Raw genomic sequence first — 26771 nt, forward strand, 5'->3', positions numbered from 1 at the left:
TATGTTTAGGATTACCTATTAATTTACTAGAAAAATAATTTCTCTTTAGTGAATATGGCACCAAAAGGTTTTCTAGCCCAGGGCCCACATCCATGAAAATCCGGCCCTGCTTGTTCTTCTCAATGATTAACTAAATATACAAAACTTTACTGGAGAGAAAAAACTAGTCATATTTTTGTAGAAAAGTGATGTATAAACCATCATTTTAGATATAAAACATGATTTTATGAATAAAAGAAGGAAACAAGTTGCTAATTTTTGGGTTCAGCAACAAGAACAAGACATGGATCACTTGCTGTATTGATCAATTGGTAAAACAAATTAAATGCAGAAGACTGGTTAACAAATGAGAAGCTATTTTTATTGAACCCAACATCTGTTTTATTTTAAGATTTTTCTTCTGTGGAAATGCCGCTCTATAAAAAAGCCTCAACTGCCTTTCTTCATAAGATCAGATTTGCTCCATTCTGGAATTATGTCAGAAAATCCTCCATTTGATCTGCAATTTTACCATCTTTAGTTTGATAAAAATCATCCCATATTAAGAAATAATCCATTTTTCTTAAAAAAAAAAAAAAAAAGTCTGCGCTGCTAGTGACCTTCAGACACAGGGCAGAAAGGAAGATGCCCAGTAAACATGGAGCAGCTGCATCAACAAGGCCTTCTCAACTTCTGATAATATACGTAAACTTTTTTGGGAATTCATACATTTAATTTTTTTTTTTTTTTTAAGTTAATCAGTGTCTGAAAAGTATTTGAATCCATGACAGCGGTAGGAAGTTGTGGATCTAAATGTGCTTTCAGCTGTCTGCTGTTAGTTGGTTTTCTTTACCACAAACATTTCTGTGTAGAGACAATAATCTAAGGATTCTGTCATCTGGATTTTAACTTCTCTTCAGGTTTAAGTTTTGTCCTGCTGGATTGATTTGAACCAAAGTTGTGAAGTGGAGCAGAGAAGAGCAGCAGATGGACAGACGATGCCACCATCTCTCTGCTTTGGCAGAACATCTAATGTCATTACACCCAACAAAGAGACACTTTGTTTTAGCGGAAAAGCAGCCGCGTTTTCTCCACACCAGACAAGAACAAACTCCAGCACCGAGCAGACATGGAGGCCTTTATTGTTCAACTTTATTTATAGTACAGTGCCACATCGCTCAGCCGCCGTCGACTCTCCGACACACATTAGTCAACCACTTTTAACCACCATCATGCATACGAACACACACGCAGACACACACACACACACGCCGTTTCTATGTAAACATTGCAGGCTTTGAAAGAGAGATAGAAAAAGCAAGGTATTCATCAACTGGTTTCTCTCTTTTCAAGAGTTTAGAAGGGGAGACTCACACACACAAATGTTTTGCTTGGTTGTTTATCATTGGGGTTGGGTGGAGGGGCAATAAAAATGTCTGGTCCTCTCTAAACAAACTCGCACACAGACAATTCTCATTCAAGCAAATATTTTGTCAAAGTGTAGTTAAAGTTTTTCCTTACGAATGCGTTCGGTAGGCAGAAGGAACAATAGTGAAATTCAAGTGAAACATCTAGCACTGATAAAGTTCTTTCTTATAATCCTTCCTACAGGTAAAAGGCCTTGTGTGTTAGTTCCCTTATGTTGTTGCAGAATGTAACGTCCCGTCCGGAGCTGCATTACCTTTTAGCACGTACAAAGTACAAAGCATTGGTTTTAGGGTAGTACTTAGCATTTTGTTTCTTGTCCATGAGGCCTCCGAAAATGATGAGCTCCCCCCTGCCCTGCACCACGGTGTGAAGGCTGGTCTCCGGAGGCCCCGTGACGGCCGCGGGCGTCCCGTTACCGTAAACCTTCCAGGACACGACCCCCGCGGACTTGGCCCGGGAAATGTCCAACACGTACATCTGCATGGGCTTGCAGTTCAGCGACTGGTACAGCGGTTTGCCTACATTCAGGCTCTGAGGTGGGTGATGGCCGAGGCGCCGCGCTATGGGCGGGATGGCGTGTCCATCGGCTACTGCGGCTTGCGGGGGGCTGGACGAGGAGGACGGAGGGGTTCCTGAGGGGCCGGTCCCTCCTCCTCCACCGCTCATGGGAGAAGCCCCCTGTGTTTGAAGGGAAGACGAAGGTGAAGATGAGGAAGATTTGTTTTTCACTGCCTCCAGGCCTCGCCTTAGGGCAGCGGGGGACACGGCTCCAGGTGGCGTGAGCGGGGAGCCGGAGGGCGGCGTGTGCAGGCCGTTAGTATTTGGGACGTCGTGGTGCGGAGCGGCAGAGGGAGGCGACTCCCAGCCGTAGTCTGTGGAGCCTGGCAGGTGAGGACGGGACGGGGGGGAGCAGCCCTGGGCCGGGCTGGTCCGGGGCGACGGGGACGACCCGTTTATTAGAGAGGGGAGCGGAGGGAGGGGGGGGCTGTCGGGGCCTTGAGACGGAGACGGCTGCTGGGACGAGGAGGGGCTCCCGTCTCTGGCGCTTCCTCTGGCTGAGGGTCGCGGTCTGAGCGTGCCCCATCGACCGTTCACACACGGAGCCTCCTCGGCGGCTCCTAGGACCACGCCGGCGGCGCCGCTTCGAATCGGGGACTGAGAGCGCAGGGAGGGGGGCTCCGGGCCCAGAGGGGCGGGCGTGGCACTTATGGGGGAAGGTCGCGAGTTAAGACTTGGACTGAGAGGGGCGCGGCCGGAAGGAGCCTGGGAGAAAACCACGACACACTGGCCCACCTGGCAGAAACACGCAGGAGGAAAACCTCAGGTCAGAGACAAACACACACACAACATGAAGGAAGCTTCACGTCATTTTATATCCCAACGTTACAGGTAAGAAATGGAGACATTTACCTCAGGGTGTTGGGTACTGACCATACAAATAGTTTATATCCATTAAATCATAAAAAATAACAGCAATATGCAATAATCTACTAATTTTCAGTTCATCATCCAGGTCTGGATTGATACAGAAGTTTATGTCAAAGATCAACTTCATTTTACCAATGTTGTTATTTTCAGTGCTTTTATTTGATCGGGAATCAGAATTCATCAAATGCAAAGACACTCAGATGTCTCAAAAGGGGATCAGAACCATAATCACAAGAAATATCTTTTAAATAAAGGAGCATAATGTAAGGTTGATTCACAATGTTGGTGACATTTAGTCCTCTTTATGACAATTTCTCTCCAAAATACCTGAAAAATGAACTTATCTGTAATATACTAAAGGGTTAGTTATACAGTTACATAAAAAAGAAGTAATAAATAGTTTTTTTTTTAATTATAATTTTTATTGTTATCACAGTGGTACCAGAAAACACTGTGATAAATTTCTAAGTCCTCATCGCTCGGCCCCATTTCGGGATGATTCAATGGACTGCTGACGTGTAACGAGTGGAAGTAGGGAAGCATAGAACAGCAACACGTCAGTACAAATTTGATTTGGTACGTAATCGGGTCGAAGACTCACTTTACAAGCCGGGTGGCACCATAACTCTGGGGCGCCGTGGTCCTCGTTCTCCACCTGCAGCTGCTGCCACTTCCATGCTGGACCCTCCATGTGGAGGAGCCAGGCGTCTTTCAGAAGCTGAGAACCACAATGGGAAAGAATTAACTAAAATATGAATGTTGATGTTCGCCAAGCAGGCAAGAGCTTAAAATATCACTTCTAGAAATATATTAACAATCAGGGATTTTTGTGTCCTTATAATGGCATTTGTAATGTTTTAAAAGCTTTTATTCTCAACAGCACTTTGGTCCCTTTAGGCTTTGTAAATAAAGCCATCTTTTTTTTTAAATGTCTAACCAAGGACAGTTTGCAAATTAGCTTCTGGCTAGAAAACCTTCAGATAAAAAAAATAAAGAAAAGTTGCTTGTTTTTACCATGAAGCATTATTTACTGTTCTGTCCTTGATTAAATAAACTTGAATAAAACAAAAATAAAATTATTCATATTAAATTGATATTCATCATCATTTCTATTCTGAAGAGCTGCATAAAAACCTGAAGGCCAAACGTGACAATTTCAGAAAAAATTGTCAAAAGTAAAATCCCTTGGAGGCGGCTTCACAACGGAGACTATGGCAGATGAATGAAATGTCTCCAGCTTCTTGATCACCAGACGAAGCGGCTAAAGGCCTAGTTATGGTCCTGTTGCGTATGTAAATACGTCTCCTGCCCTCATGCCTTCAAAGCATTCAACATGTTGGCGCAGTTGTTAGGCACCACATCCACTAGAGGGCAGTTCTGAGTTAGAAATGGCAAATGTGGACGAAGAAGTTCCACAACTTCTGTCACCATCTTTTTTTCTCTTCCTGTAGGTTGTGATTTTTCAAAACTACGTGTTTTGTAAAATCCCTCAGTGGAAACCCATAATTGTTCTTTTGTTGTCAGTAAATTTGTTAGTTGGGGAAAAAAACTGGATAATAAAAAAATTACTGCATTTGGACCGCCACAGCCTCCCAATATAAGCAACGTCTTCTCATCAATAACAATCTGAAAGAGGAAAAACAATTTGCACAATCAATTTTCAAAATGTACACAAAATACAAAAAAAGGAAGTTCAAATAAATCTATTTGCTTTAAGTAAGAAAACAGGCCTTCGTACTTGTGACTGGCCTCCTCGTGGGTGAGGCGATGGAGCCGATGTGGGCGGTTTGGACCAGGACCACTGCTCCAGATCGAGAACCCAGACTTCATTGCTCCTGATCAGAACCAGTCAATAAACAAACAATATTAAAACAGTAGACTGCAAATGGTTGAATTTTCACTCACAAATGTTATCCTCGATACTTCAAACACGATTTTGTATAAAACTAATGAACTGATGAAATGAGAACCCATGTATAAAGAGCAAAATGTTAAAAACAATTATTTCCCAAAGTGAGAGACAACAAATGATATGTCTGTTTTTAGATTTTATTCATTTCCTGTTTTTACTCTTGGCTGCTGTTCTACATGAAGATAGACTTGCTTCTATTTACAGTGTGGAGACAACCAATGATTTTTATGTAGAAATACAGACCAAAGTGAAGAGTTTCATATTAAGTTGTTAAATCTGCCTTGCTTACATTGTAATGTAGCTAAAACGTTACAATACAAGTGTAAACACTAGATTTACCACGACTCTGACTTCTACTAGTTCATCAATATTAAAGGTCTGCAACATGTGGCTCTTACTTTACTTTTGATTAACTAACCAATAAGTTCTGAGTTTTTTCTACATTTAATAGCTACAATGGGCTTTTTTACAATGGGCTGGGTCGTTACCTGAGCTATCCTTTGCAAACTATGCAAAGGATCTTAATTCCTTTTCCACATTTATAGAAAAGGTTCACCTCAATACATTTTGTAATAGAGGATTCATTTTGTTTTGAGAACTAAAAATAGAAATCAATGTAAATTTAATTTGTTAGGTTTCACAAACCATTTTATGCAGCAAATATTTAGAAAATATTTTTTTTGCGGCTCATAGCAAGTTTTATTTTGTAGCAGCGGGGACAAAAGTATATCTATGAATCGAAAGGGTTGCCGACCCCTGACCTCTACCAGCTGTGAACTCCTAATGTTACTCTGATGAGCTACAATATTTCTCCCCAGCCACATCCTTTCACAATCAACCATACACATTTAAATGCTGACTTTACAGTGCGATTCATAAAATAATCTTACATCTGTCGTGCTCCTAACGATCCCCCGAACACTATCATGGAGTTTCCTATTACAGATGACGAGTGGCCTGCCATGGGTGGCGGTCCATGTGTCGTTACTATGCAGTTCCACCTGAAGAAATAGACGAAAACGACACAAGGGGTGATCAGCAGCTTAAGTAAGACATCAAGGCTTTGTCTAAACCGCACCCTCTGGATGACTGGAGTTCATCTTACCAGTTTTTTGAAGGTGAGTAGGTGTGGATTTCATCAAAGAACCTCTCTGGCTGGTGAAGCGGGTAAGGGCTGGGGCGCGTCCAGCCTCCAAACAGCACCAGCAGGTCTTTGTGCATCACCAGAGTCGCTCCAGCTTTTGGAGACGGATAGGAGCCTGTGGGGAAGAAGACACAAAGGAAGCTAACATTTTGCTGAAGACGATGCTTGATTGTTAAAAGAAAATAGGACAACACATAAAAATATAAAAGAACGTCTTTAAACTGGACAGCTGGTTTATAGCTTGGAGTTCCTGTTCCTGCTCGGTCGTTACCTGAAGCTAAAGGGCGGATCCACTCTTTACTGTTGAGGTCCAGTCTCCATAGGTCATTAAAGGCAGCGTTGCAGCTACTCTGAGTGCAGCCTCCGAAAACATACATGGATTGATTTGAGTCATAATAGCACGCACCTGAAAAACATAAACACAAGATTACTGGTACAATGTTTAAAAATCATTAGGGAACCGTTGCATACAGCTCCTTGCAAAAATATTCATCTCACTTTTTCATATTTTGAAACATTATAAACATAAACCTATATGTGACAGGCCAACACAACGTGGTCCTGTGATTCTCAAGGTATTTTTTAAAGCTAAAAGTCTGAAAATTGCACTTTATACACAGCCAAGTATAATCTGATACCCGTAAATAAAAAAGAAAGGAAAGTTTTAACCAAGAGAAAGAAATACATAGTAACTCTGGAGGAGCTGCAGAGATCAGTCAGCTACCAGCTGAGCACTCCAAACATCGGGCCTGGAGAAAAACGTGGCAAGAAAAAGCCAAACTACTGTTTGCCTCTAGTCAGCAAATAACTAGATGAATCTCTGGAAAGTCCAAAAATGAACTTTCACACTCCGCACTCCATGGTGTGACGTTAACACACCCGAACACACCATGCGGTACTCATGCTTTTCTTAAACAGAAACAAGAAAGCTGTTCAGAGTTGAGTGGAAGGTGGATGGAAACAGAACCAGGCGATTTAGAAAGAAAACATGTTAGAGTCTCCAAAAGACTTGAAAGAGGAGCAGCGGGACAGTAATTACAACATAGCCAGAGTTACAATGGGATGATTTCATTTAAAACATATTCAAATGTTAGAACTTCACAGTCTAGACATCCACATGAGTGTCTGGGACAAGACTTGAAATCTGATGTTAACAGAAGCTCTCCGTCCAATCTGCCCGAGATATTTTCCAGAGAACTACATCAGATATAAAGTACGTGGGGACAAAACTCAAGACAAGGGTTATAGCTACATTGTATCTACAGAGTTGACTGAATACAAATTCACATCTCAAACTGTTCAGATTCTATTTGATAGATTTTGAACACCATGTATCCTTTATTTTAATCCACTTGACCATATGTTACTTTATGTTGGATTTCTAGATAAAATCTTGAAAAAAAGGCTGAGGTTTGTAGTTGTGATGTGACAGTTTGAAAGAGGACCAGATGTATGAATATATAATTTGTGTGTTGTAAAGTCTACAAATGATATTCAGACATCATGAATTTATTTTGAAGTTAAACTTAGTTATCTCCAGTCTTTAAAACTAATAAAAGTATCACTTCTTTATGATATGGTGACCTTGCAAAGAACTTTGGCTCCACCTTTAATTGCAGGAGTTAAGTGGGGAAAAGTTATCGACTGGCTTCAGTGATATAAAACCATGTATACTGACTGTGTGAAAAGCGCTGAGTGATGGGGGTTCCAGGATATGGATATGTCCGGCTTTCCCATTGGATATTTCCCTCCTGGACAGCTCTCAAAAACCCATGATAACACTGATAGGCAACACCTGTTCAGAAAAAAACAAGATAAAGCAACAGAGAAAAGAAAAGCTTCCCAACCGGCAAACACACCTTAGCGCTGTTATTTCCACATTAACCAAACAATGGTGTGACACTAATCGTAATGGCATCAAAATTTGACAAACTCACCCTTAATAAGACGATACCACTGCTTACACACAAGTGCGGCGGTCTTGTGCTCCTGGTAAGGTGAGAGGAAAGATAAAATATATTCCAGGACTTCCTCTGGCAACTCGACCATCGACCTGCCCTTCCCTTTGGCACCAGTGTCCATGTTCCCTTCCTGACTACAGGTCCCCATCTTTCCCTCCACCTCGTCTCTTAACGCAGCAGTCTCTGCACCCTCATCCTCAGTATCCATGGCAACAAAGTATCCATCTTCATTGTCGGGGGAAAGGGACATTATTGTCTGTTGAGACACATGAAGACATGTTGATGACGTACACAACAGTGCTCATAAACATGATTATCACCAAATTTCATGCAGTGATGGGTCAAAGTGTCACTTTCTCCTTTAACCTGGGGGAGATTTACCTGCTTTGTTTGGGTCTTTCTACTGAATCATAACGACGACAAAGCCTTGCATTAAAGTGAAACAGATTTGCTCCTGCTGAAAAATCTTAGCGGCGCTATGAAGGTGTGACCAGGGTGAACATTTTCTGACACTGCGTACATAACGGCTCAGACAATCGGAATAGTTGATTCTTCAAACTGTTCGGCTTCGTTCGTCCCAGTTTGTTCTATTAGCCACGTCTAGCTAGCTATCTTTAGCCTCCACATAATAAATGAATCACTGGACTGCTAATGCTAACTACTTTTAAAAGCTTTCTACCGCTTCCAAATCATTTTAAAGTTGTATAGTGTTAAGAGATAATATAGGTTACTTCATGCATAAAAACACAGTTTACCAGCTGGAAGCCGACCTGTTAACTTGATGAATTTAACGGTTGATCCTGGTTTTCTAGCATATGCTAACGCTAGCTAGCCTACCAGCTGTAACCAGGCTAACAGTAGTTACATGTACCACTTCATCTTCAACTGACAAGCTTTATAACACATATTTTCCCCAAATTATACTTTTCTGGCAAATTATGAACATCTATCAGTTCTTCTATGTCTTGCCGACATGACATCCACAGTCAGCATCAGCTAGATGCTACCTCCATTCTTGTCTGTGTATATAATCGTTGCTAATATTAGCCTCAGTAGAAGGACTGTGTATGTCAGGGTTCTCCGCTGAAATGTTGCTAATTTTACTGTGTATTAGTGAAAAAAATAAATAAATCTGGTTCATACCTTTGTTCCAGGTCAGTTATTTTCAGGGCTCTGGGTGTGTATATGTCCTCCTTCTCCCCGGTTATCAGCTCCGCTGGTCCCTGTGCTGCCTCCATGCAATCGCCATCTTCCGCTATAAGAGCAGCTCCTTCCCTCAGCAGCGGAGCTCCGCTTCGGAACAGAGTGTGTAAAGGCGGGGGATGTGTGTGGCACCAGGGGTGGGTCTCATCAGGCCCAGGCTCTGCTCTCCCAACTGTTGATCAAAGAGGAAGGATCAAAGACATATGCAATTTATAGAGATAGATATGTATGTATATTGAAAAAACGGTGTTCAGGTTTCATGACAAAATATTATTGACTAATTGATAGCAATCAGTCTATTTGTTTAGTGTTTGTTGACCCACAGAAGAGTTGGAAACTCTGTGCAAAGATCTCTTGTTTAGACTGCAGTCTCATTTGCAATCATATTCTGGGCCACCGTTTTAAAAAAGCTAAACAAGTTGATAAAGAGCCTTGAATCTTACCTAGGGATTGTTATGGAGTCTATAAAGCTGATTGTACAAAGGAAGGTTGATTAAGTCAAAACAGAATAAGAAAACATAATCATCCTATTCAACAACAGCATTTCTTCACTCAAAGGCCTCTTCAGATGCACTGAAGAGCAAAACACATGCTATGACTCACATTCACCGCTGTAGCATCCTATCAAGATTCTTTGAATTTATTAGAATAGAATTGAAAGGCTCCTTTGTTGTGTCCTTGGGCAAGAGACTTCACCTGCCTTGCCTGCTGTTGGTCGTCAGATGGCCCATTGGCGCCGGTGCCTGGCACCCTTGCTTCTGTCAAACTGCCCTACTGTACAGCTACAATGTAGCTTACCACCATCAGTGTGTGAATGGGTGCATGAATGACTGAATGACTGAACAGGAAGTGCTTCGGGGTCCTCTGGTCTTGATAAAGCATTATACAAGCACCGGTCACACATCCATTACCAACATAGAAGCTTACAGAGTAACGCCTGGCGTGTCAGTCAGGATGCCTGTTTCTGTCACTTGCCTGGGTGAGACATGACATCAGGATGCACACTGGGAAGAAGACAAGCTGGCAGAGGCAATGATGGTGCAAGCAATCTTCTGCTGGGAAAGCTTGTACTGAAATCTACTTTGAGGTCTCTCTGGATGATGAAGCTTCTCACCTCATGTTTAGGGTCCAACCAGCCGGAAACTAGTGTTACCCTCTTGAATCTGGGCTCTTGTTCTTACTGTCATGATCCTTATCTCTTGATTATTCAGAAGTGTCCACATATTAAAAAAAAACAGTAATCATTGCTTACCATTGTAGTGCTAACTGCTGTTAGCAATACAGCACAATGACAATGCATTTCTCAGTATTTTCCGCACTTAAACACTGAAAGAGCATCACTAATTGATTTTGTACAATGAACCACCAATTTTCACTATGGTATGAGCACTGCAACCATACTGGATCTTACACTCAGGGCTGCTTTGCAAACAATTTCCGCTGTTGGAAGTAATTTCTGGTTACCCATAATTCTGACTTCAGTGTTGAAAAAGAGCACACAAAGGAAAATATGTTTGAACACATAGATAAAGAGAATAAAATGTTCTAGTATCACAGTCATTTCCAAATCCAAATTATTTTCTGACTTGTAACCAGAAAGTGGTCAACTCATATGTGACAGCAATACCAAGTTTGGGTGCTGACTCTAGAAACAAACCAAGTTCAGCAACTGTGCACCATAACTGGAACTCCAAAAACCACTGGTGTAGTTGTTTTAAGCTGCTAGACTTGCAACTGTGTAAAAAAACAAGCTGATAACATTGTTTTATTGATATTATTTGCACTTAAATAACCAGAAACATACCTTAAAACAGATGTGATAGGTGTGCCACTGATTTAGTAAGATTCAAAATGTCAGAAAAGCAAATAAGGTGTTTGTTATGGAGATGCACAAGTCAATCAGCCAATTTGTCCTTAATTACCTCTGATTGGTGGGATTTTTCCAGGCCAGAAACTGAAAAATCTGAATAATAAAGCAAACTAGGAACATGTTTTGCTTAATAACGGTTTAATGCTTATTAAAGGGTTTAATGTTATACTTTCAAGAACTTTTCTGAATTTTAGTACCACAAATAAGGTACAAAAGTACTCCCGAGTAAGTGATGTTTACATGTGTAGAGAATACATTTAGTTTTTCATTTTACTTTTACAAAATACACAAATTTGTTTAAAAATAAAGAGTTAATATAATATTGTAATTTGTCCAAAGAAGGCCACATTTATGTTATTAAGGCGTCAAAACGCAGTTTTTCGCGAAATAAGTGTGGTTGAAATATGACGCCATCTTCATTAGGTCAGCGTCAGCCGTGTGGCTAACTGACGTTACAACGTCATTTCCGTTCCTCAGTCAAAACGGTTACATTAGCTTAGCGGTGGGTCATATCCGACTGAATCTCTCCGCTGTTTGGTGAATATTTCACAAATTTTCTTTGCTATTAAAGTGACTCCGCTTTACCTGAAAGGGGTCCTGACGCAGAATTAAAAGTAACCGGAAGTCGGGTTGAGATTGTCATTTCAGTTGAGCGTCAGGCTAACACGCGGCCAAATAAAGGTTTACGGATTTGTTCCTTCAGCTTACCCCAGAGCAGAAAGCCAAGTGAAACCCGAGTCCCCAGCAGGTCTGCCCGGCCTAGCCTTACCGTCTCATGCCATCAGCTGGGACCGGATATAGTTTTCCGGAGGAGCGAAGAGGCAGCCTGCCAGAGTCCTGCTAAACATGGAGGATGAGGAGGTAGCCGAGAGCTGGGAAGAAGCTGCGGACAGTGGGGTGAGTTGGACTAACATTTTTTAATAAGATAGTACTAATTTCAGGTTCACAGTAAACTAATCACCTGGCAGAAAACAACTGGGTCACTGCAAATGTTCAGTTTCCAGCTAAATAAGCAATTTATTTTGGCCTTATTTCCTTATCCATATTTCCTGGGTCAAGAGTTTGATTTTGCAGGCCGAATCCGTCAGGTATTGTCATAACTAAGCTTGTTTTCTACTTTTAAATTAGCAACGTTTTTAAACATTATGGCACCGGTAAGTGGGAAAAACAGTTTGAATTATATGAAGTAACAACTTTTTCCTAAACCACGTTAGATCCGCCTATTGCGGAAATAACAGCAATGCGGTCAATTATTATCCTCACTTTTTTTCATTTTCCTAAAAAGATTCTCTAATACTGGGAACTTTATGCACAATTTATCTTCCTGTTTGGAGTAACAGGCAAAGGTCTTTTTATTAAGGTAGTTTCTGAACGAATTTAATTATTTATGGTTGTGATTTTGTAGATAGAAGTTCATGTCTGACCTCAATTTTATTAAAGTGGGGACATCGTGCAAAATACAATTTTTTTTTTAGCTTCATATCATGTTATGTTATTCCATCATCTAAAAACATACCTGGAGTGTTTTTGATTCTTTCATGCATGTTTGAGAAATCCTTCAATCTCCCATGGCGATTCAGGGACGATCTAATCGGTTGCTCCTCTCACTCAGCTCCTTCAGACTAGCAGCAGTTAGCAAGCTGTGCATATGTTGAGTTCATCATAGAAACTACTTCTCAGTCCAATGTTGCTATGAATAGCTGTAAACAGCATCATGGAGGAGCATTGTGATGATGTGCTGAAGTAGGAAAGAGTAAGAGCTTCTTAAAGAGACACAAGCCAATTTCATGGCATCAAATTACAAAGTTAAATTTCTTTTAAGTTATTTTTGATGTATGCCGCATTTTTGTAACAAACTTATTTTATAGTGCTATAAGAAAATGCATAATACTCTCCCTTTAGAAAAAAATAGTTTTATTATACTACAATTAATTTAATTTGATTTTGAAAAACTAAAAGCCTCATTTTCAGTAAAAGAATAGATCTATTTAAGAATAAATATAAGTGTGAAGCTTTAATTAAAATACAAAAAGCATTTAACACAGTCTGAACGATTTAACATTGAAATATTAGGATCCTTTTTTCTCTCACTTTTTTCTCTCTTTGCATCACTTTTAAGTGCTAGCACTCCTGTTGAATGCCAATTTAAAAATAGATAAATCTGACTTTAAAAGTAATAATTCAATACTTTTTTTGCCAAATTTTTAATACATAAACTCTTATTTACTCCTAGTTTTAATGTATTTTTAAGGAAAATAACAATGTGTAAAATGTTAGCTGTAGTTTCAAAAACCTTGTTAGTCTAGTGTAGTTTAATTATCTATATTCTTACATGTTTCTAAATATATACTCATCACTGTTGTGTGTTCTATGGAACTTAAAATGATTATTTATCTTTTTGTTTTTCTGAATTTTAATACAACTCAGACTAACCACACTGTTTGCTGAAGAATATTTTATTCTGAAATCTGTTTGTTGTAGTTTTTACTTTTCCAGAGGTTTTTGTTGTGAAAAAGCTGAGAGTATTCATACGTCATAGATGAAGTCAGTGTTACGCTGTTTGCATAACTCAAACAAAAATAGCAAGAATTTATCTAAATGTCAGCTTATTCTGTTTTTAAATGTCAGCATACCTCAGCCGCCAGAGGGCTTGTGTTTTAAATATTATCAGTATGAACTCCTACATGATGCTTCACGTGTCTCGGATCACGTAGCTATCTAAATACAAATTTACAGCTCACCTGACTGGTAATGGTTTGTTTCCCTTTAGGAAATTGAAAGGAGACTTGAGGCAAAGCTAAAGATAAACCAGGAAGCAAAGTAAGTGACCAATCCCTGAATTACTAGATTTTTCTTTTAAGAAAAATAAACTCAAGTGGTTTTATTTTTGCAGGAAGACCAGTTTGAAGTCTGCTAGCTCCCCGGTGCGAACAGCGATTGTAGTCCAAGACGACTCCCTCCCGGCGGCGCCTCCGCCTCAGATTCGGATCTTGAAGCGTCCTTCCAACAATGGTACAGGTGGGAACTCTGCATCCTCGTCTCGTCCCTCGCAGCAGATGAAGTCGCTGGCCCAACGGGAGGCAGAGTACGCAGAGGCCCGCAGGAGGATTCTGGGTAGTGCTTCTTCAGAGGAAAGCCCTCAGGACAATCCAAGCCAGGACCGGTAATGCATCACATCAGTAGCAGTAAACATGCACAACATCCATCTCGGTAGATTTTTCCGTTACTAAAGTGTTAAATTAGTGAAGTTCATCTATATATTTTAAAATACAGAGTGATATATTTGTATGAAACTTTTCTTAATTTGTATGATTATGGCTTGCAGCTCGACCTCGACTGCTAAGTGTTTCTCTTGTCGTGTCAACAGGGCTTCTCGTATGAATGTGCAGCAGCAGCCGTTGGAAATAGTTCGTCCAAACAATCATGTGATCCGTCAGCCTTCCGGTCCCGATGGCACCTCCGGCTTCCGGCTCTGCAGATAAACTGAAGCTGCTTGCTGCAAAGAAGCCGCTGCCTCTTGGCGAGAGGCGGAGCGGGGGAGAAATTAACGGGGTGTTTTGCGTGATTTCTAAAGAGCAGAGTGGTGGGATGACGTCAAATTTGACTAAAATGAGGTGTTAAATTTACTTGTCCACCATCTCTCTGCTTTGCACGCTTCAATTGGATCTTTGCCTTTTGCCTTGTCTTTTCCCTCTGTTGAACCTTACAAGGCGGCTGGCCAGAGGTCAAGGATTCAGAAGCCCCATCGGTTCCACATTGGGAACAGGCTTTAATCTCTCACCCCACGCACACTGTGATACTCTGATGTGCGCTCCGATTTTAAATCTGCAAAGTGTTCGTCACTTCAGGGAGAACGAGGAGAACGAGACGAGCCTTTTCTCCCTGGCGAAGCGCGTGGGTCACAGCTGGACGTCCACCAACAGGAAGGCCTCAGCGAGTTGAGAGGAAGTGGACTGCACAGTGCCAAGAACTGCCCGTTTAGCTGACTGAGTGCAAGGCGGTGGAACGCTGCGCTGACTGGACCTGTTGAGTGAAAGTGCACAGTGCCGAATAATGTGTCTTAGTCCTGCAGATGGTGGCTCAGAGCAGCGGGGAGGCAGCCTCTGGCCAAAAACCGTGATCAGAACCACAGAGTCACTAAATCTGTTTCTACAAGCAATAACAATGAAATTACTTCCTGGATTTGTTTTTTTCCTTCTTTTTTTTTTGTGCGTGTGTTTGTGTACGTTTTGTTTTAAACTGTTAACATTTGTTTCTCCATGTTTTTTTTGTTGTTGTTTTTTTTGTCGTTTCTGTGTTATAGTATTTTTAAATAAGGAGATTTATTGGCTGTTTAGAAAATAGGCTGCAATAGAAGCATTAATTTGCGATGTCGTTAATTTGATCAAGTTTGAGGGAATTGTCAATTAGGAATCAGAATTTCTGGTGTTTCATTGTTCTTGTCCGTGCTTCAGCTGAAGAAGTGTTTGAGCGTTGATGGCGGCATCAGGCCCAGAAAGACGCCGAGGAAATATCAGAGAACGTAACTTTGAATCAGCGCTCTGTGGAATGAAGCCAAATTTATCTTCCTGGTTTTGACGAAAGTCTTCCTGGCAGGTTTCTTCTTTTTCCTTTATTTTAAACGCAGCAGGGTTTTTATTGTTGCGTACGCTCGTTTTCCACCGATTGAAAATGGTTTACAAAATCCATAATATGACTAAAAACTGAGGAGTTAAACAAACTGACAGCTGGAATCCCAATAACTAAACTCTAATTTTGCCCCTTTGCAGTTTTGAACACGGTCACTTCATTCCCTCCAAACTTCAATCTTCATCCATCAGGGAAGCAATTTGATGATTGAAGTAACTGTTTATAATTGTACTGAGAACTATAAAGATATGTAGCTATACGACTCCAATAAAGCAAATTATTTCTATCATATTTCATTAGAATCAATTGGCTTCCATGGTGATCAGAACCGTAAATAATGGAAACTGTTGTGAAATTAATTGGAAATATATTAAAGTAGATGCAAGACTTGAGCTTTTTGTCTTTCTCACCTTACAAAATGGAAGTAGGAACTGACCGAGTCGCGACTCGACCTCAAGCCTTTGAATCTTTTGTGACTTTACGCCTTAAATTAACCCGCCTACCAACAAACGCTCACAAGTGGGGTAATTTGGATTACATTTGAAGCCGTTTTAGTGCTTGTACACAGCAGTTTTTTTTTTTTTTGTTTTAGCAAACTCACAGCTGCATTCGTTATTTTTTCTGCTTTGAATGCAGTTTATCCAAACCGACGTATCAATGCGACGCCTCCTATCTGGAAATGGTTGCAGTTTGAGATCTACTGTCCAGCAGCTCTAGTCACTGAAATGCTTCATTTAGACGTCATTTGTTTACCTTTATGAGTTGATTTACTCTGTTTCAGGCAGCATGGGTCTGGACCTATCACCTTAAGCTTTAAAGGAACCGTTCTCTGGGATTTGGATCAGTTGTATTCTTTTAGCAAAGATGTGTGACGTTACATCGTCTGGCTTTGAGGCAAAAAGGATTTATCACTTAAAGCTGATGTGCAGTGTGATCAACTCATGATGCTTTATTGCAGATATTCACAGCCGGTTGTCTAGTTTGATGCCCATTTGATGTCATTGTTTTAAAACTTGAAGAATCCAAATGAAATTTGAATACCCTTTAATAAACATTTAAAGATACTGTGTAGAATATTTTGTCTTTTCTCTGAATTTTACTTTGAATTTGTTGATGGATGCAGACTTTTTGTTAAATTGTTGCCTTTGAAAAGAGTGGATTTATCTAGGGATGTTTCAGCCACTACAGGTTCTGTTTTTGTTTTTCAATTAAATATTGAACAGCAAACAATCTTGGACCATAATATGCCACAACAAAGACCTTGAGGCACTTTCCAAAAAAAAAATTAAATCATGCATCCATTCCCATTAATCCCAGTTATCAAACTGCAGTAAAGTAAATTATTCAAAGTAGTTTAAAAAGTTTCTAAGGAAACCCAGCAGATCAGCATCTCTAGTAAAGATGTAAGAGATAAAAAATAAAAACCTTGCAGTGGAATAATCTCACTCTGAAGAAATGAACTAACATCTTTTCTGTGAGAATGAAATGTAGAGAAATAATTGTTTTAAAAACTGGTGGCAGAATAATGTGATCAACCTTTATGTGAAAACAGGACAGCGTCTCATTTTCTAAAAGCAGCTGATTGTTGGAGTGAAAAGGAAGTTTACTACTGTAGCTGTTAAAGTTTAAAATGTATTTGCACAGCTTACACATGCAGTGCCTGTAAAAAAGTATTCACTCTCTTCTTTTACTCTTTGTATTGCTTTTATAAAAAATTATGATCAACAAACTGACTTTTTTTTTTAAAGAAATTATAAAACAAAAACCTTTAATGTCAAAGTGAAAAACTGATTTTCACATTAAAGTATGTAACAAAATAAAGGTTTACATAATTATTTCAGATTTCAGTCAGGCTTGCACATCTGGACTCTTCCTCCATTCTTCCTCACTAAACTGTTCAAGCTCTGTCAAATTGTTTTTCTCCTCATGGAGGCGCCTGCTGTTTTCATCTGGCAAAAGTTTTGGACTGCATCAAGCTAGTCTCTCTGGAAAGGCTGCAGTCTGCTTCTTCTACGGAAGCTGCTTGCTGCCAAAAAAACAAAAATCCAAAACAAACAAAACTGTCTGAAACTTTAAATAACAATATTGTGAACAAAACAACTGCTGACCTTTAACCCAGCGGATCTGTCCAACACCAGCAGAGGAGTGTTGCCACCATGATTAGCTGGCTGAGATCATCCTCCGGGATGAGAGCGTTTCAGCTCCCTGTCATTTGATGATGCAGGTGTTTTGTGTTGGCCAGAGGGCGGCGTGTCTGCAAAAGGTCAGACATGTCAAATTATAAGCTTAACAGGGATGTGAAAGCCGTCATCAAAACTCTTCGCAGCATCAACACACAGATCCAACAACAATCACAGTACAAAAATCCTTAATAACTAACTCTGCTGCACTTTAACAGTAATATAATATTTACTAGCAGACTTCTGGATCAATTAAACAGTTATAGATAAAACCAACATTGCCAGGATTTTATCCCATTTAAGCACTAGATCCTAGTTCAAGGATGCACAGTCTTTATTAAAAGTTGTAAGCTTTGAAACTGATTTTAAGACCATAGCTGACGTTAAAATGCTCATTTTAAGGATTAAGAATTGGCTAAATATGAACCAGATTTGTAGTCATTCTTAAATATAGTGATTGTTTTGGTTCAGTACATTGTTTTCCATCTTTTTTCATCATTTTGTTATATTTACTGTTGATCTTTTCATTTTAATCAACTGTTAAAGGTATTTCTAGGGATAAATGTTGCAAATTAGCTGAGGCTGTATACACTGTGATGCAGACATTAGATTTTTTTCATCTATGTTTTTGACTCTGTTCCTCTCAAATAAACAATAAATTAAATTAAACTAAAATCTTCCAAAGATCACAGACTTATAAATCACCACCAGTCAAAGACTTATTTAGCTGTGGAGGAGATAAAATACCTGAAATGCCCTTATTGTTGTTGGAAATGTGACTTAGTAAACAAAATTGTCTAATAAGCTCAGAGGACAGATCACAGCTTTGCAAAAAGATGGATAAGATACAAAAAAATCGAAAAAGGCCTTGAATGTTTCAGCTGGTACAGCTGGGAGCACACAAACTACGACACCTGTTACTGTAAAGCAAACTCTAGTGGCTGGTAAATGTAAAATTATATGAGATTTGTCACCCTATTTAATCAAAAATAAGTATCAAGATAATTAACTTGATATGAGCTCATGTAAAAGTAGAAAGTAGCCATCCAAGAAATTACTCAAGTAAGAGTAAAGTATTTGGTAAAATGTCTACTGAAGCACTGAGTAACATTATAAAGCATATAAAGCAGTGTTTAAAGGACAAAAATGACAATAATTCATATAAGTACAAAAAATACCAAAACCAGGGAAAATATATTTTTTTTCAAATCAGTTTCTGTCAATAAAAAACTTTTGAAACTTTAAGAAAAACTTCAGGTGTGTGGCTTTGTTTGGTGAGTTTTTGATTAAAGCATGTTTGTTTTTTATTGAGTGGGTAGAAAATCCAGAAATTTTACTCAAGCAAGAGTAGAAGTACTTCATATTAAATTACTCAAGTAAAAGTAAAAAGTTCAGTGTACATTTGACTTAATATTGGCTTATTTGCCAAAAAGTAATTTTTTTCAAGAGCTGCTCAAGTAAATGTAATTGAGTACATGTAACTAGTTACTACCCAGCTCTGGGTGGAATTGAGCCAGAGATAATAAAAGGACGTTGAAGTCATTCAATCTACAATCAGATAGAGTAGAAAGTGTAAAAATAATCTTATCTCATCTGCTGCTCTTTTCCTGGAAAACGTCGATGCTCTTTTCCAGTCAATGGCCGCATTCCTAAAACATCCCGACCGCAGGGGGGCGCTGTTTGGATCCAACTCCGCGGCTTCAACGTCAGCCGAGCAGCAGCGGCAGAGTGGAGGCCCGTCCATTGAAAGTCGGAAGTTGTCTTTCAGTTTACTGAAACTTTCCAAAATGGCAGAGGACAACACTTATGAGTCGATGCTGTGCGTGAAACCAGAGGTCCATGTTTACCGAATCCCGCCGCGGTCCTCCAATCGTGGATATCGGTGAGAAAGTTTCTCTCTGAGGACTCGGAGAAAGTGCTGGTCAGCAAGCTAATTTATTATTCATGATTCCATTATCGGACAACGGAGCTGTCAGAACTACTTAACAGTATTTTTTTTTTTATGAGGTTCAAAACAGTAGTAAATGCGACACACCCTGCCGGTATTAACTGTTAGCTGAAATTAATTACCATCTTAACCTCAGAACATTTGTGTTGGCTGAGAAACAGCTGGCAAATGGATAGAAAAGTTGGAAACACTAGTTCACGGAAATGTGACACCAACATCCTGGCGTGTTTCATCCTCGCTGCGTTCAGCAAATTGGTTTCATCAGAAGCTGAAGTTTTCAGTTGAGACTGGACTTTTCTTCTTTATTTGAAGTTTTCTTGCCGTTATCGTCCGTCCGATAATGGAAGCAGGAATGTAGCGTTTGTTTTCAAATCAGTACAAGTGGATTTCTTTTCTTTGTGCTGTTTCTGCTCACGAAGTCGCTGTTGCTGTGAGCCGTAAGACTCCTGTTATGTTTTTCTGTAAACTTAAACTGATGTTTATGCTCGTAAGTATTTGGACTTACTCATACACTCCCAAATCCACCTAAAGCTTGAGGGGAACATTGTGATAATGAGGGGGGAAAACCAGTTTTAGATGAAGCAACAATCCAAATAAGCACTCACTTTGGAGTGTGCTGTTGAAAACAGTAGGGAAATAATTTAGCTTGTTTAACAGTTAAACCATTTCATTAAAATGTAACTCTTCGCTAAAACATTCAGAACACTTAACATTTTCCACCATTTGTCACATTACAACTTCAAAGTAAGCAAACTCCAGGCCTAAATCCACTTAGGCAAAACATGACAAAGCAGTTCAGGGCTTAATTATCATTTTAAAGGAGCTGCAGGTATCATGCTGTAATCACAACCAGCCCATCCTGATAGAATGGAACTGTGTTAAAATAAACCAGTAGATGGATAAAGATTGTTTATCGTGAGAATATCATAGTAAAGCATTTTCTTTTCTTCTTGCAGCCCTTCTTAATTTCACTTCCCCCTGATGCGAACGGCTAAAGCTGCTGAAACGGAGACTAAATCACATGTTCCAGATAAATACGGATGGCACAAACCGCCTTCCCTTTCTGATTATGTGTGTTTCCTGTTGTTTCTTTCTTTCCCTTAGCGCTGCTGACTGGAAGCTGGATGAACCAGCGTGGAGTGGGAGGCTGAAAATCACCGCCAAAGGCAAGAAGGCCTTTATCAAGTTGGAGGACAGAAACACAGGTGAATACGTTTTAAAACGACAGAATGTTATCAGGAAAAAGCAACTTCTTCACTGCTTATTTTGGTTGTTGATCGTTAAAGACTAACGTAGTCAAATCATGTTTTAGGGTTGATTTTCCTTCACGTCATCTTGATGTTTTTGTATTACTTAATCAACGGCCTGATCCGGGTTTCTGCTCAAACGTTGCTTCATGTATCTGTTGTTTTTGTTTCTACGTTTCTCTGCAGGAGAGCTGTACGCACAAGCCCCGGTTGAGCAGTATCCAGGCAACGCAGTGGAGGCCGTCACAGACTCCAGCCGGTACTTTGTCATCCGGATAGAGGACGGAACGGGTGAGAACGTTTCTGATTTAAGAAAAAAAAGTAGCATCAGCTCTATCCAGTATATAACTAACAGTAGTTTTAGTTAATTTGGTTACTTTATCCTCTTTGTATCCCTGTATTTTATATGATTTTTTATTTATTTATAGAGTCTGTTTTTCTTTTTCTTTTTTTTTCTTTTCAGGACGTCACGCTTTCATCGGTTTGGGTTTTGCTGACCGTGGAGACTCGTTTGACTTCAATGTGGCTTTACAAGATCACTTTAAGTAAGAGGAGAACAAATGCAGTAAAGACCAAAAGTACATACAAAAATATAGACAGCTTGCATTTAAGATAAAAAAAAAAGAAAACACTTGGTAAAAATGTTCCACCCAGAAATCTTCATGTGGCGTAGTTTTAACTTCACTGGGTTCAAATCTGTAAAAAAAAAAAAAAAAAAACACCTATTAAGCATCTTTTGCTATCTAATTATTAATCAGTTAATAAAATAATAGTCAGTTAATATACAAATGACTGCAGAAGGACTGCTATGTTATTGTATTTTAGGCATTAAAATGTTTTTCTTATTTTAAAAAGGAACTGAATTATTGGTTTATTTGCATTTTTAGTGTATTTCTAATATTGCATAGAAAAAGCTTAAGTGGTTAAACGAAAAATCGGCAGATTTTTGTGCCAATTGTTTTATCTGATTAATTGCTTAATCCTCTGAATAATCAATTACTAAAATAATCTTTAGTTGCAGCCCTTATCACAGCACATCTTTGGTTGTCTGCTGATTTAGTCTCCCTTTGGGATCGATGCAGTATTTTTTTTATTTGTTTGTGTCTCTAAAGGTGGGTGAAACAAGAAGGGGATCTTGCGAAACTGGAGGCGTCTCAGAGTTCAGCACCTAAACTGGACCTGAGCTTCAAGGAAGGACAGACCATCAAGATCAGCATTGGGGTGAGCAGAAGGAAACGCAGCATGGACGATCACATGATTAACGAAACGAGCTGATATAAACACGCAGAAACCGATCTGATCACTTCAGAACATCAAGAAGAAAGACGCAGGCGGCGCCAAGCCGCGGCCTCTGGGTGGCGGTCTGCTCCCTCCCCCTCCAGGAGGAAAAGCCAGCGGCAGCGGCGTCCTGCCTCCGCCTGGAGGACTGCAGACGCTCCCAGCTGCTCAGCCCAGCACCGGTACCGTCCTGCTCTCCAAACGCATCGACTGTAGTTGGTATTATCCGGAATATCTCCGTCGTTCTAACAGGATTTCTGCCTTCAGCTCCGCTGTTGGACTTGGGTTCTCCGGTCGCTGCAGCCCAGCCCGGCTCTGACATGTGGGGGGATTTCACATCTGCTGGCTCCAAGTACGTTTTCCTCTTTTTAATCGTGTCTGTGTCATCAGCTCTCATTCCCTCGTTCCCACTCACAGGGTTCGTACAGGTGGTTGAAAATCCTTGAATTTAAGAGCTTCCAGGGTTTGAAAAGTGCTTAATTTCTGTATAAAGTCACTGGAAGAGCTTGATATTCAAACTCAGCATTTTTAATGCATTTCTAGTACTGCATAGAAAAAGCTAAAGTGGTTAAATGAAAAATCGGCAGAATGTATCATTTTTATATCTGATTAATTGATTAATCATCCGAATAATCAATTACTAAAATAATCGTTAGTTGCAGCCCTTATCACAACACATCTTTGGTTGTCTGCTGATTTAGTTTCCCTTTGGGATCGATGAGATATATATTTTTTATTTGAATTTGTTTGTATCTCTAAAGTGTAGTAATAAAGTTCAGTTTAACATTTGGTTAAAAGCCTAAATTTGGAAAGCACCTTTTATAGTTGAAACCAGATATTCAATACTAATAAAAAGGCAAATTTTTTCTGTCTGAAGTTAAATCTGGCTAAACTTTTATTGTTTCAGGTCATAAACAATTACTAAAATAATTTCTATGTGCCAAAAACCTATCAATAATTTGTCAGCGTCTTCACAAACTCTTCTTCAGTTCGTTTGCATCGTGTTTATCTCCAAAGTGTGGAGCCGGAAACGTTTGAAAGCTTGAAAATGTCTGAAAAGTGTTTGAATTGTCCTGCGGGAGAAGAGAGCGAACTCATCTCTCCTTTTTTTGTTCACGTCTCCACCCCGCAGCTCCAACCAAGACGCCGGCAAGTCAGGATGGGTGCAGTTCAGCTGAGCAGTGAGAAACAAAAGGCCTCCTCTCAGGTTCCTTACATTCCTGCAGACAGGACGATTGTTGACATAAAGAAGCTTGAGAACGTGTGCGGAGATTTTACAGTTTCATTGGCGAATTTTCTCTGCTCCGCTGACCAACACACTCTAAAGGAACAAAAAGTTAAAGTGGATATTTTTACAGCTCTCCTTTTTCACTCTGCTATGCAGTAGTTTACTTCTTAAAACAAGGGAATCGTCGTCTTGTCACACTAACTGTGTAAGATATTTATTCGCCGCCTTTAATGGTTTGTTCCTTGATTTTTCTAGCTCCGCGTAGTCGTTTCACTGACCTCCTCCAATCAGATTTGTCGCCTCTTTTTGTGACATCACGGTTTGTTTTTCTGTCCCAGAACGATCTCCTCGCGCCAATGTCACTCATCTCAAACTTTCATGTTGGGAGAAAGTGTCCCTCGTTCACCCGGCTGTAAAACAGCACTTCTGTTCTCCTTTGTTTTGTTTTATTCCCGTCTTGTTTTAATAAATCACAAAACCTCTCTTAATGTTTGATAATCAGATTTAGGTCACATGTTTCCTTTTAAATCATTTTTGGTGTGAAGAATCGATTCTCGTGCTTTCAGTTATGATCGTATAAATGCCTCAGTTACGTCTGTCCTTTCTGGGTCGCACCTTTTTACCCAAAATGAATCTGCTTTTCTTTCTCCTCCTGATGAAGTGCCTTCCTGGGAAGACCCCTGAAATATATAAAAACAATGTAAATAAAGTGTATATTTGACAGGTTTGTTTTATTTTGACTGTCGTTGTAGAGAATAATCTCTGTTTGATCATCTTCACAGCTCAGATTTACAGCTGCAGAATCACTTGATGCAAAATCATCTGGAGTTCGATGTTTTATTCTCACAGGAAACAAAAGATATTTATATTTTAAGACTTGATTTCCCTTCCTCTGTCTAAATGTTGTTTTTCCTTCTTATCTTGTTTAATCCATCCTTTCTTCTCTCCTTCCTTGTATTTGTCATTCTTTTCTTTTTCTCGTCTTTTTTATTCCTTTGTTCTTCCTTTCATTCAGTGGTATTCTGTAATTTCTTCTGTCCCCCTCTTTCCATCGCTGCTTTGTGAAATTCATTCTGTTCTTTATTCTGCACTTTTCTTTATTTTTGTTCTTCCTCCTTCCATCCTTCCTTTAAACATCCGTCCTTCACTCTTTCCTTCGTTGTCTTCCTTACTTTCTTGTTTCGTTTGTTTCTTTCCTTAGTTTTTGTTCCCTTTGTGTCTTTTCTTCCTTCCTTGCTTCCTATCTCTCTCTCTGTGTGTGTGTGTGTGTGTGTGTGTGTGTGTGTGTGTGTGTGTGTGTGTGCGTGTGTGAACACGCAATAAATTTGCAGATACTTTTTCATTCAAACATCTATAAAACACATTGCATGCATATTTTGGTTTTATTCTCTGTAAATTAAATGGTTTCCCTTTGTTTTTCATCAAATAATAATTCTAGATAATAATTCATATTTTACCAATATGAATGGATTTTAGTAAAGCAGGTTAAGCATTTTACAGCCAGCGTGCTGCACCAGCACAAATTAGAAATGTGATTTAATTCTCTATATTTTTTATAATTTAAAATCTTAAAAGTGTTTTGGTATGTTTATATATCAGCCTCCTTTACTTTGATATTCCTAAATAAAATCATATTAAGACCTGCTTTGAAACGGATTATTTTTTTATTTACTAACATTTCTGTAAATGTGCCACAATTAGACAAATTATGGCAAATTTTGTCAATTAGTACAAACGGTAAATGCAAACAAAATTACAACACAATTATTATAAAACATAAGAAATAATTCAAACGGATCACTTTCAAGCCAGAATAAAGAACTATTTGAATACGTTTAAATGTGTCAATCGCTTGAATCGCCTCTGTGTTCAGGATTTATTTATTTAATCTATCGGAACACAAAAACAGTGAAAACCCCGCAGTTTTTCACATCTACAAATGACAATTTCGGCAGGAAAAACTGAACTGAATCCACCAGAATTCACTAAAAAGTTTGAAAAAGTGGATTGAATTAATATTTTACAGCGTATTTGAGACCCGGTGGTTAATTTGAAAGTGACTGTGCGGGATCCTGTGATGGCAGCAGCAGCAGCAGACCATCATGCTGGGTGAACTGGAAGTCCCTCCCCGGAAAAAGCATGGAGAAGATTTCGGAACAAGAAGGCAGCAGCTCCTGCAGACATTTAGTGGTCTAACTCCTGCTGCCGCCTCTGGATCCGGGATTTATCTCTGCATGTATGGACCACAAAGAGGACTGTGAGGGATGGAGGACGGAGTAAAAAGCTCGGAGCAGATCGAGGAGTGGAGGTGAGGCTGTTTGTCAGAGAGGGAAGTGGATATCTTAACTGCTAGAGCCGCTGCTAGCGATGCACGATGCGTTTTATACCGATACCTACTCCGATGCTGCCTGAATAGACTGTGTTTCAGAGGTTATATTTAAAAGATAAAGCTTTAATGGTTTATAAAAAGAAGATAAAAAGTCTCTGATTGCTGCAGCCTCCTCGTCCCGCCTCCAACTCCGCTCCGCTTTTTGGGAACTTAGGCGTGTTTTTGTGTTTAAGCCCCTGTTTGTTTTAAGGCTTTCAGGGTAAAGAGGATGTTAATGATGAATCACAGAAGCTGGCCGTGTTCCCTTTTTATGACTTCAAACACCTTTAATGTCAAATGAAGAGGAGGAAGCTGAGCTTGACTACAAATGAAGCGCATTTTCAAGGTTTTAATTCTTAAATAAATTTTAAAATATGCTGTTTTTGCTTTTGGGAGATCAGTTCATTCATATTTCTCTCGCTGTCATTAAAAATAGCTCAAAGTTTTCACATCTGCAGTGTGATAAACAGACCAGCAGGGGGCGACTGGCATAAAATTCAAACTGAAACTGAACCGTTGGAGTTCAGATTGAGTTTATTTTAACTCAAAAATAGAACAAAAAACACAAATATGTGGCTATGTTTCTGTGTAAAATGTTCTCAGTGTTAAGATGTTTTAATTTAGGTGAAATTTTCAGCTATTTCAAAGGGATTTTATTTTATTCCTGCCTCTGCAAATGACTGTTTACAGTCATGTTTACTATAAACGACAAGGAAAATCTCCCTTAAATTTGCAACATAAAGGGAGGTGTGTGTGTGTGTGTGTGTGTGTGTGTGTGTGTGTGGGGTGCCTTGTGATGACACAATGACCTTGTGTGTAACTATGACACTGTCGCCATCACTGAATCTCTCCTTGTGTTTAATGTTTGCCATGTTTCTGTTCTGAAGCTGTGAAAAATGGGTTTAACCACCAGAGTAAGTGGACCTGCAGTTACTCTGTAGTTACTCTGGTACCGTCCATCCAGACCT

The 26771-nt window shown here is 39.5% G+C and overlaps 3 protein-coding genes across 3 annotated transcripts; 2 read left to right on the forward strand and 1 right to left on the reverse strand.

The window, feature by feature from the left end:
* Nucleotides 1-1096: 1096 nt before the first annotated feature.
* Nucleotides 1097-11769, reverse strand: fbxo42 (F-box protein 42). Its single transcript, XM_015053394.1, has 11 exons — nt 11695-11769; nt 8996-9227; nt 7829-8108; nt 7570-7686; nt 6163-6297; nt 5853-6006; nt 5638-5748; nt 4574-4670; nt 4405-4461; nt 3437-3553; nt 1097-2700 (listed from the first exon to the last, which is right to left on the reverse strand). The coding sequence occupies exons 3-11, from the start codon at nt 8100-8102 to the stop codon at nt 1657-1659; spliced, it is 2106 nt and encodes a 701-aa protein (XP_014908880.1). The 5' UTR covers nt 8103-8108; nt 8996-9227; nt 11695-11769; the 3' UTR covers nt 1097-1656.
* Nucleotides 11740-16618, forward strand: LOC106960342 (SUZ domain-containing protein 1). Its single transcript, XM_015053396.1, has 4 exons — nt 11740-11822; nt 13696-13745; nt 13819-14088; nt 14293-16618. Exons 1-4 carry the CDS (start codon nt 11772-11774, stop codon nt 14405-14407), a joined length of 486 nt encoding a protein of 161 aa, XP_014908882.1. The 5' UTR covers nt 11740-11771; the 3' UTR covers nt 14408-16618.
* A 2738-nt stretch (nt 16619-19356) lies between these two features.
* necap2 (NECAP endocytosis associated 2) lies at nt 19357-24156 on the forward strand. The gene is made up of 8 exons (XM_015053418.1): nt 19357-19616; nt 20787-20887; nt 21116-21220; nt 21393-21474; nt 22042-22150; nt 22239-22389; nt 22475-22559; nt 23340-24156. Exons 1-8 carry the CDS (start codon nt 19372-19374, stop codon nt 23383-23385), a joined length of 924 nt encoding a protein of 307 aa, XP_014908904.1. The 5' UTR covers nt 19357-19371; the 3' UTR covers nt 23386-24156.
* The last annotated feature ends 2615 nt before the right edge of the window (nt 24157-26771 follow it).

Source organism: Poecilia latipinna, unplaced genomic scaffold (assembly GCF_001443285.1).
Source record: "Poecilia latipinna isolate Pla-1442-1.1 unplaced genomic scaffold, P_latipinna-1.0 Scaffold1177, whole genome shotgun sequence".
NCBI classification, from domain to species: domain Eukaryota; kingdom Metazoa; phylum Chordata; class Actinopteri; order Cyprinodontiformes; family Poeciliidae; genus Poecilia; species Poecilia latipinna.

Coding starts and splice junctions, on each gene's coding strand:
- LOC106960342 (XM_015053396.1), top strand. CDS start 11,772: ATGGAGGATGAGGAGGTAGCCGAGAGCTGGGAAGAAGCTGCGGACAGT. Junction 13,746..13,818: donor AAGATAAACCAGGAAGCAAA/GTAAGTGACCAA, acceptor TTATTTTTGCAG/GAAGACCAGTTTGAAGTCTG. Junction 14,089..14,292: donor GACAATCCAAGCCAGGACCG/GTAATGCATCAC, acceptor TCGTGTCAACAG/GGCTTCTCGTATGAATGTGC.
- fbxo42 (XM_015053394.1), bottom strand. CDS start 8,102: ATGTCCCTTTCCCCCGACAATGAAGATGGATACTTTGTTGCCATGGAT. Junction 4,462..4,573: donor CACGAGGAGGCCAGTCACAA/GTACGAAGGCCT, acceptor TTCCTCTTTCAG/ATTGTTATTGATGAGAAGAC. Junction 2,701..3,436: donor GGTGCCACCCGGCTTGTAAA/GTGAGTCTTCGA, acceptor TGTTTCTGCCAG/GTGGGCCAGTGTGTCGTGGT.
- necap2 (XM_015053418.1), top strand. CDS start 19,372: ATGGCCGCATTCCTAAAACATCCCGACCGCAGGGGGGCGCTGTTTGGA. Junction 20,888..21,115: donor GTTGGAGGACAGAAACACAG/GTGAATACGTTT, acceptor GTTTCTCTGCAG/GAGAGCTGTACGCACAAGCC. Junction 21,475..22,041: donor GCTTTACAAGATCACTTTAA/GTAAGAGGAGAA, acceptor GTGTCTCTAAAG/GTGGGTGAAACAAGAAGGGG.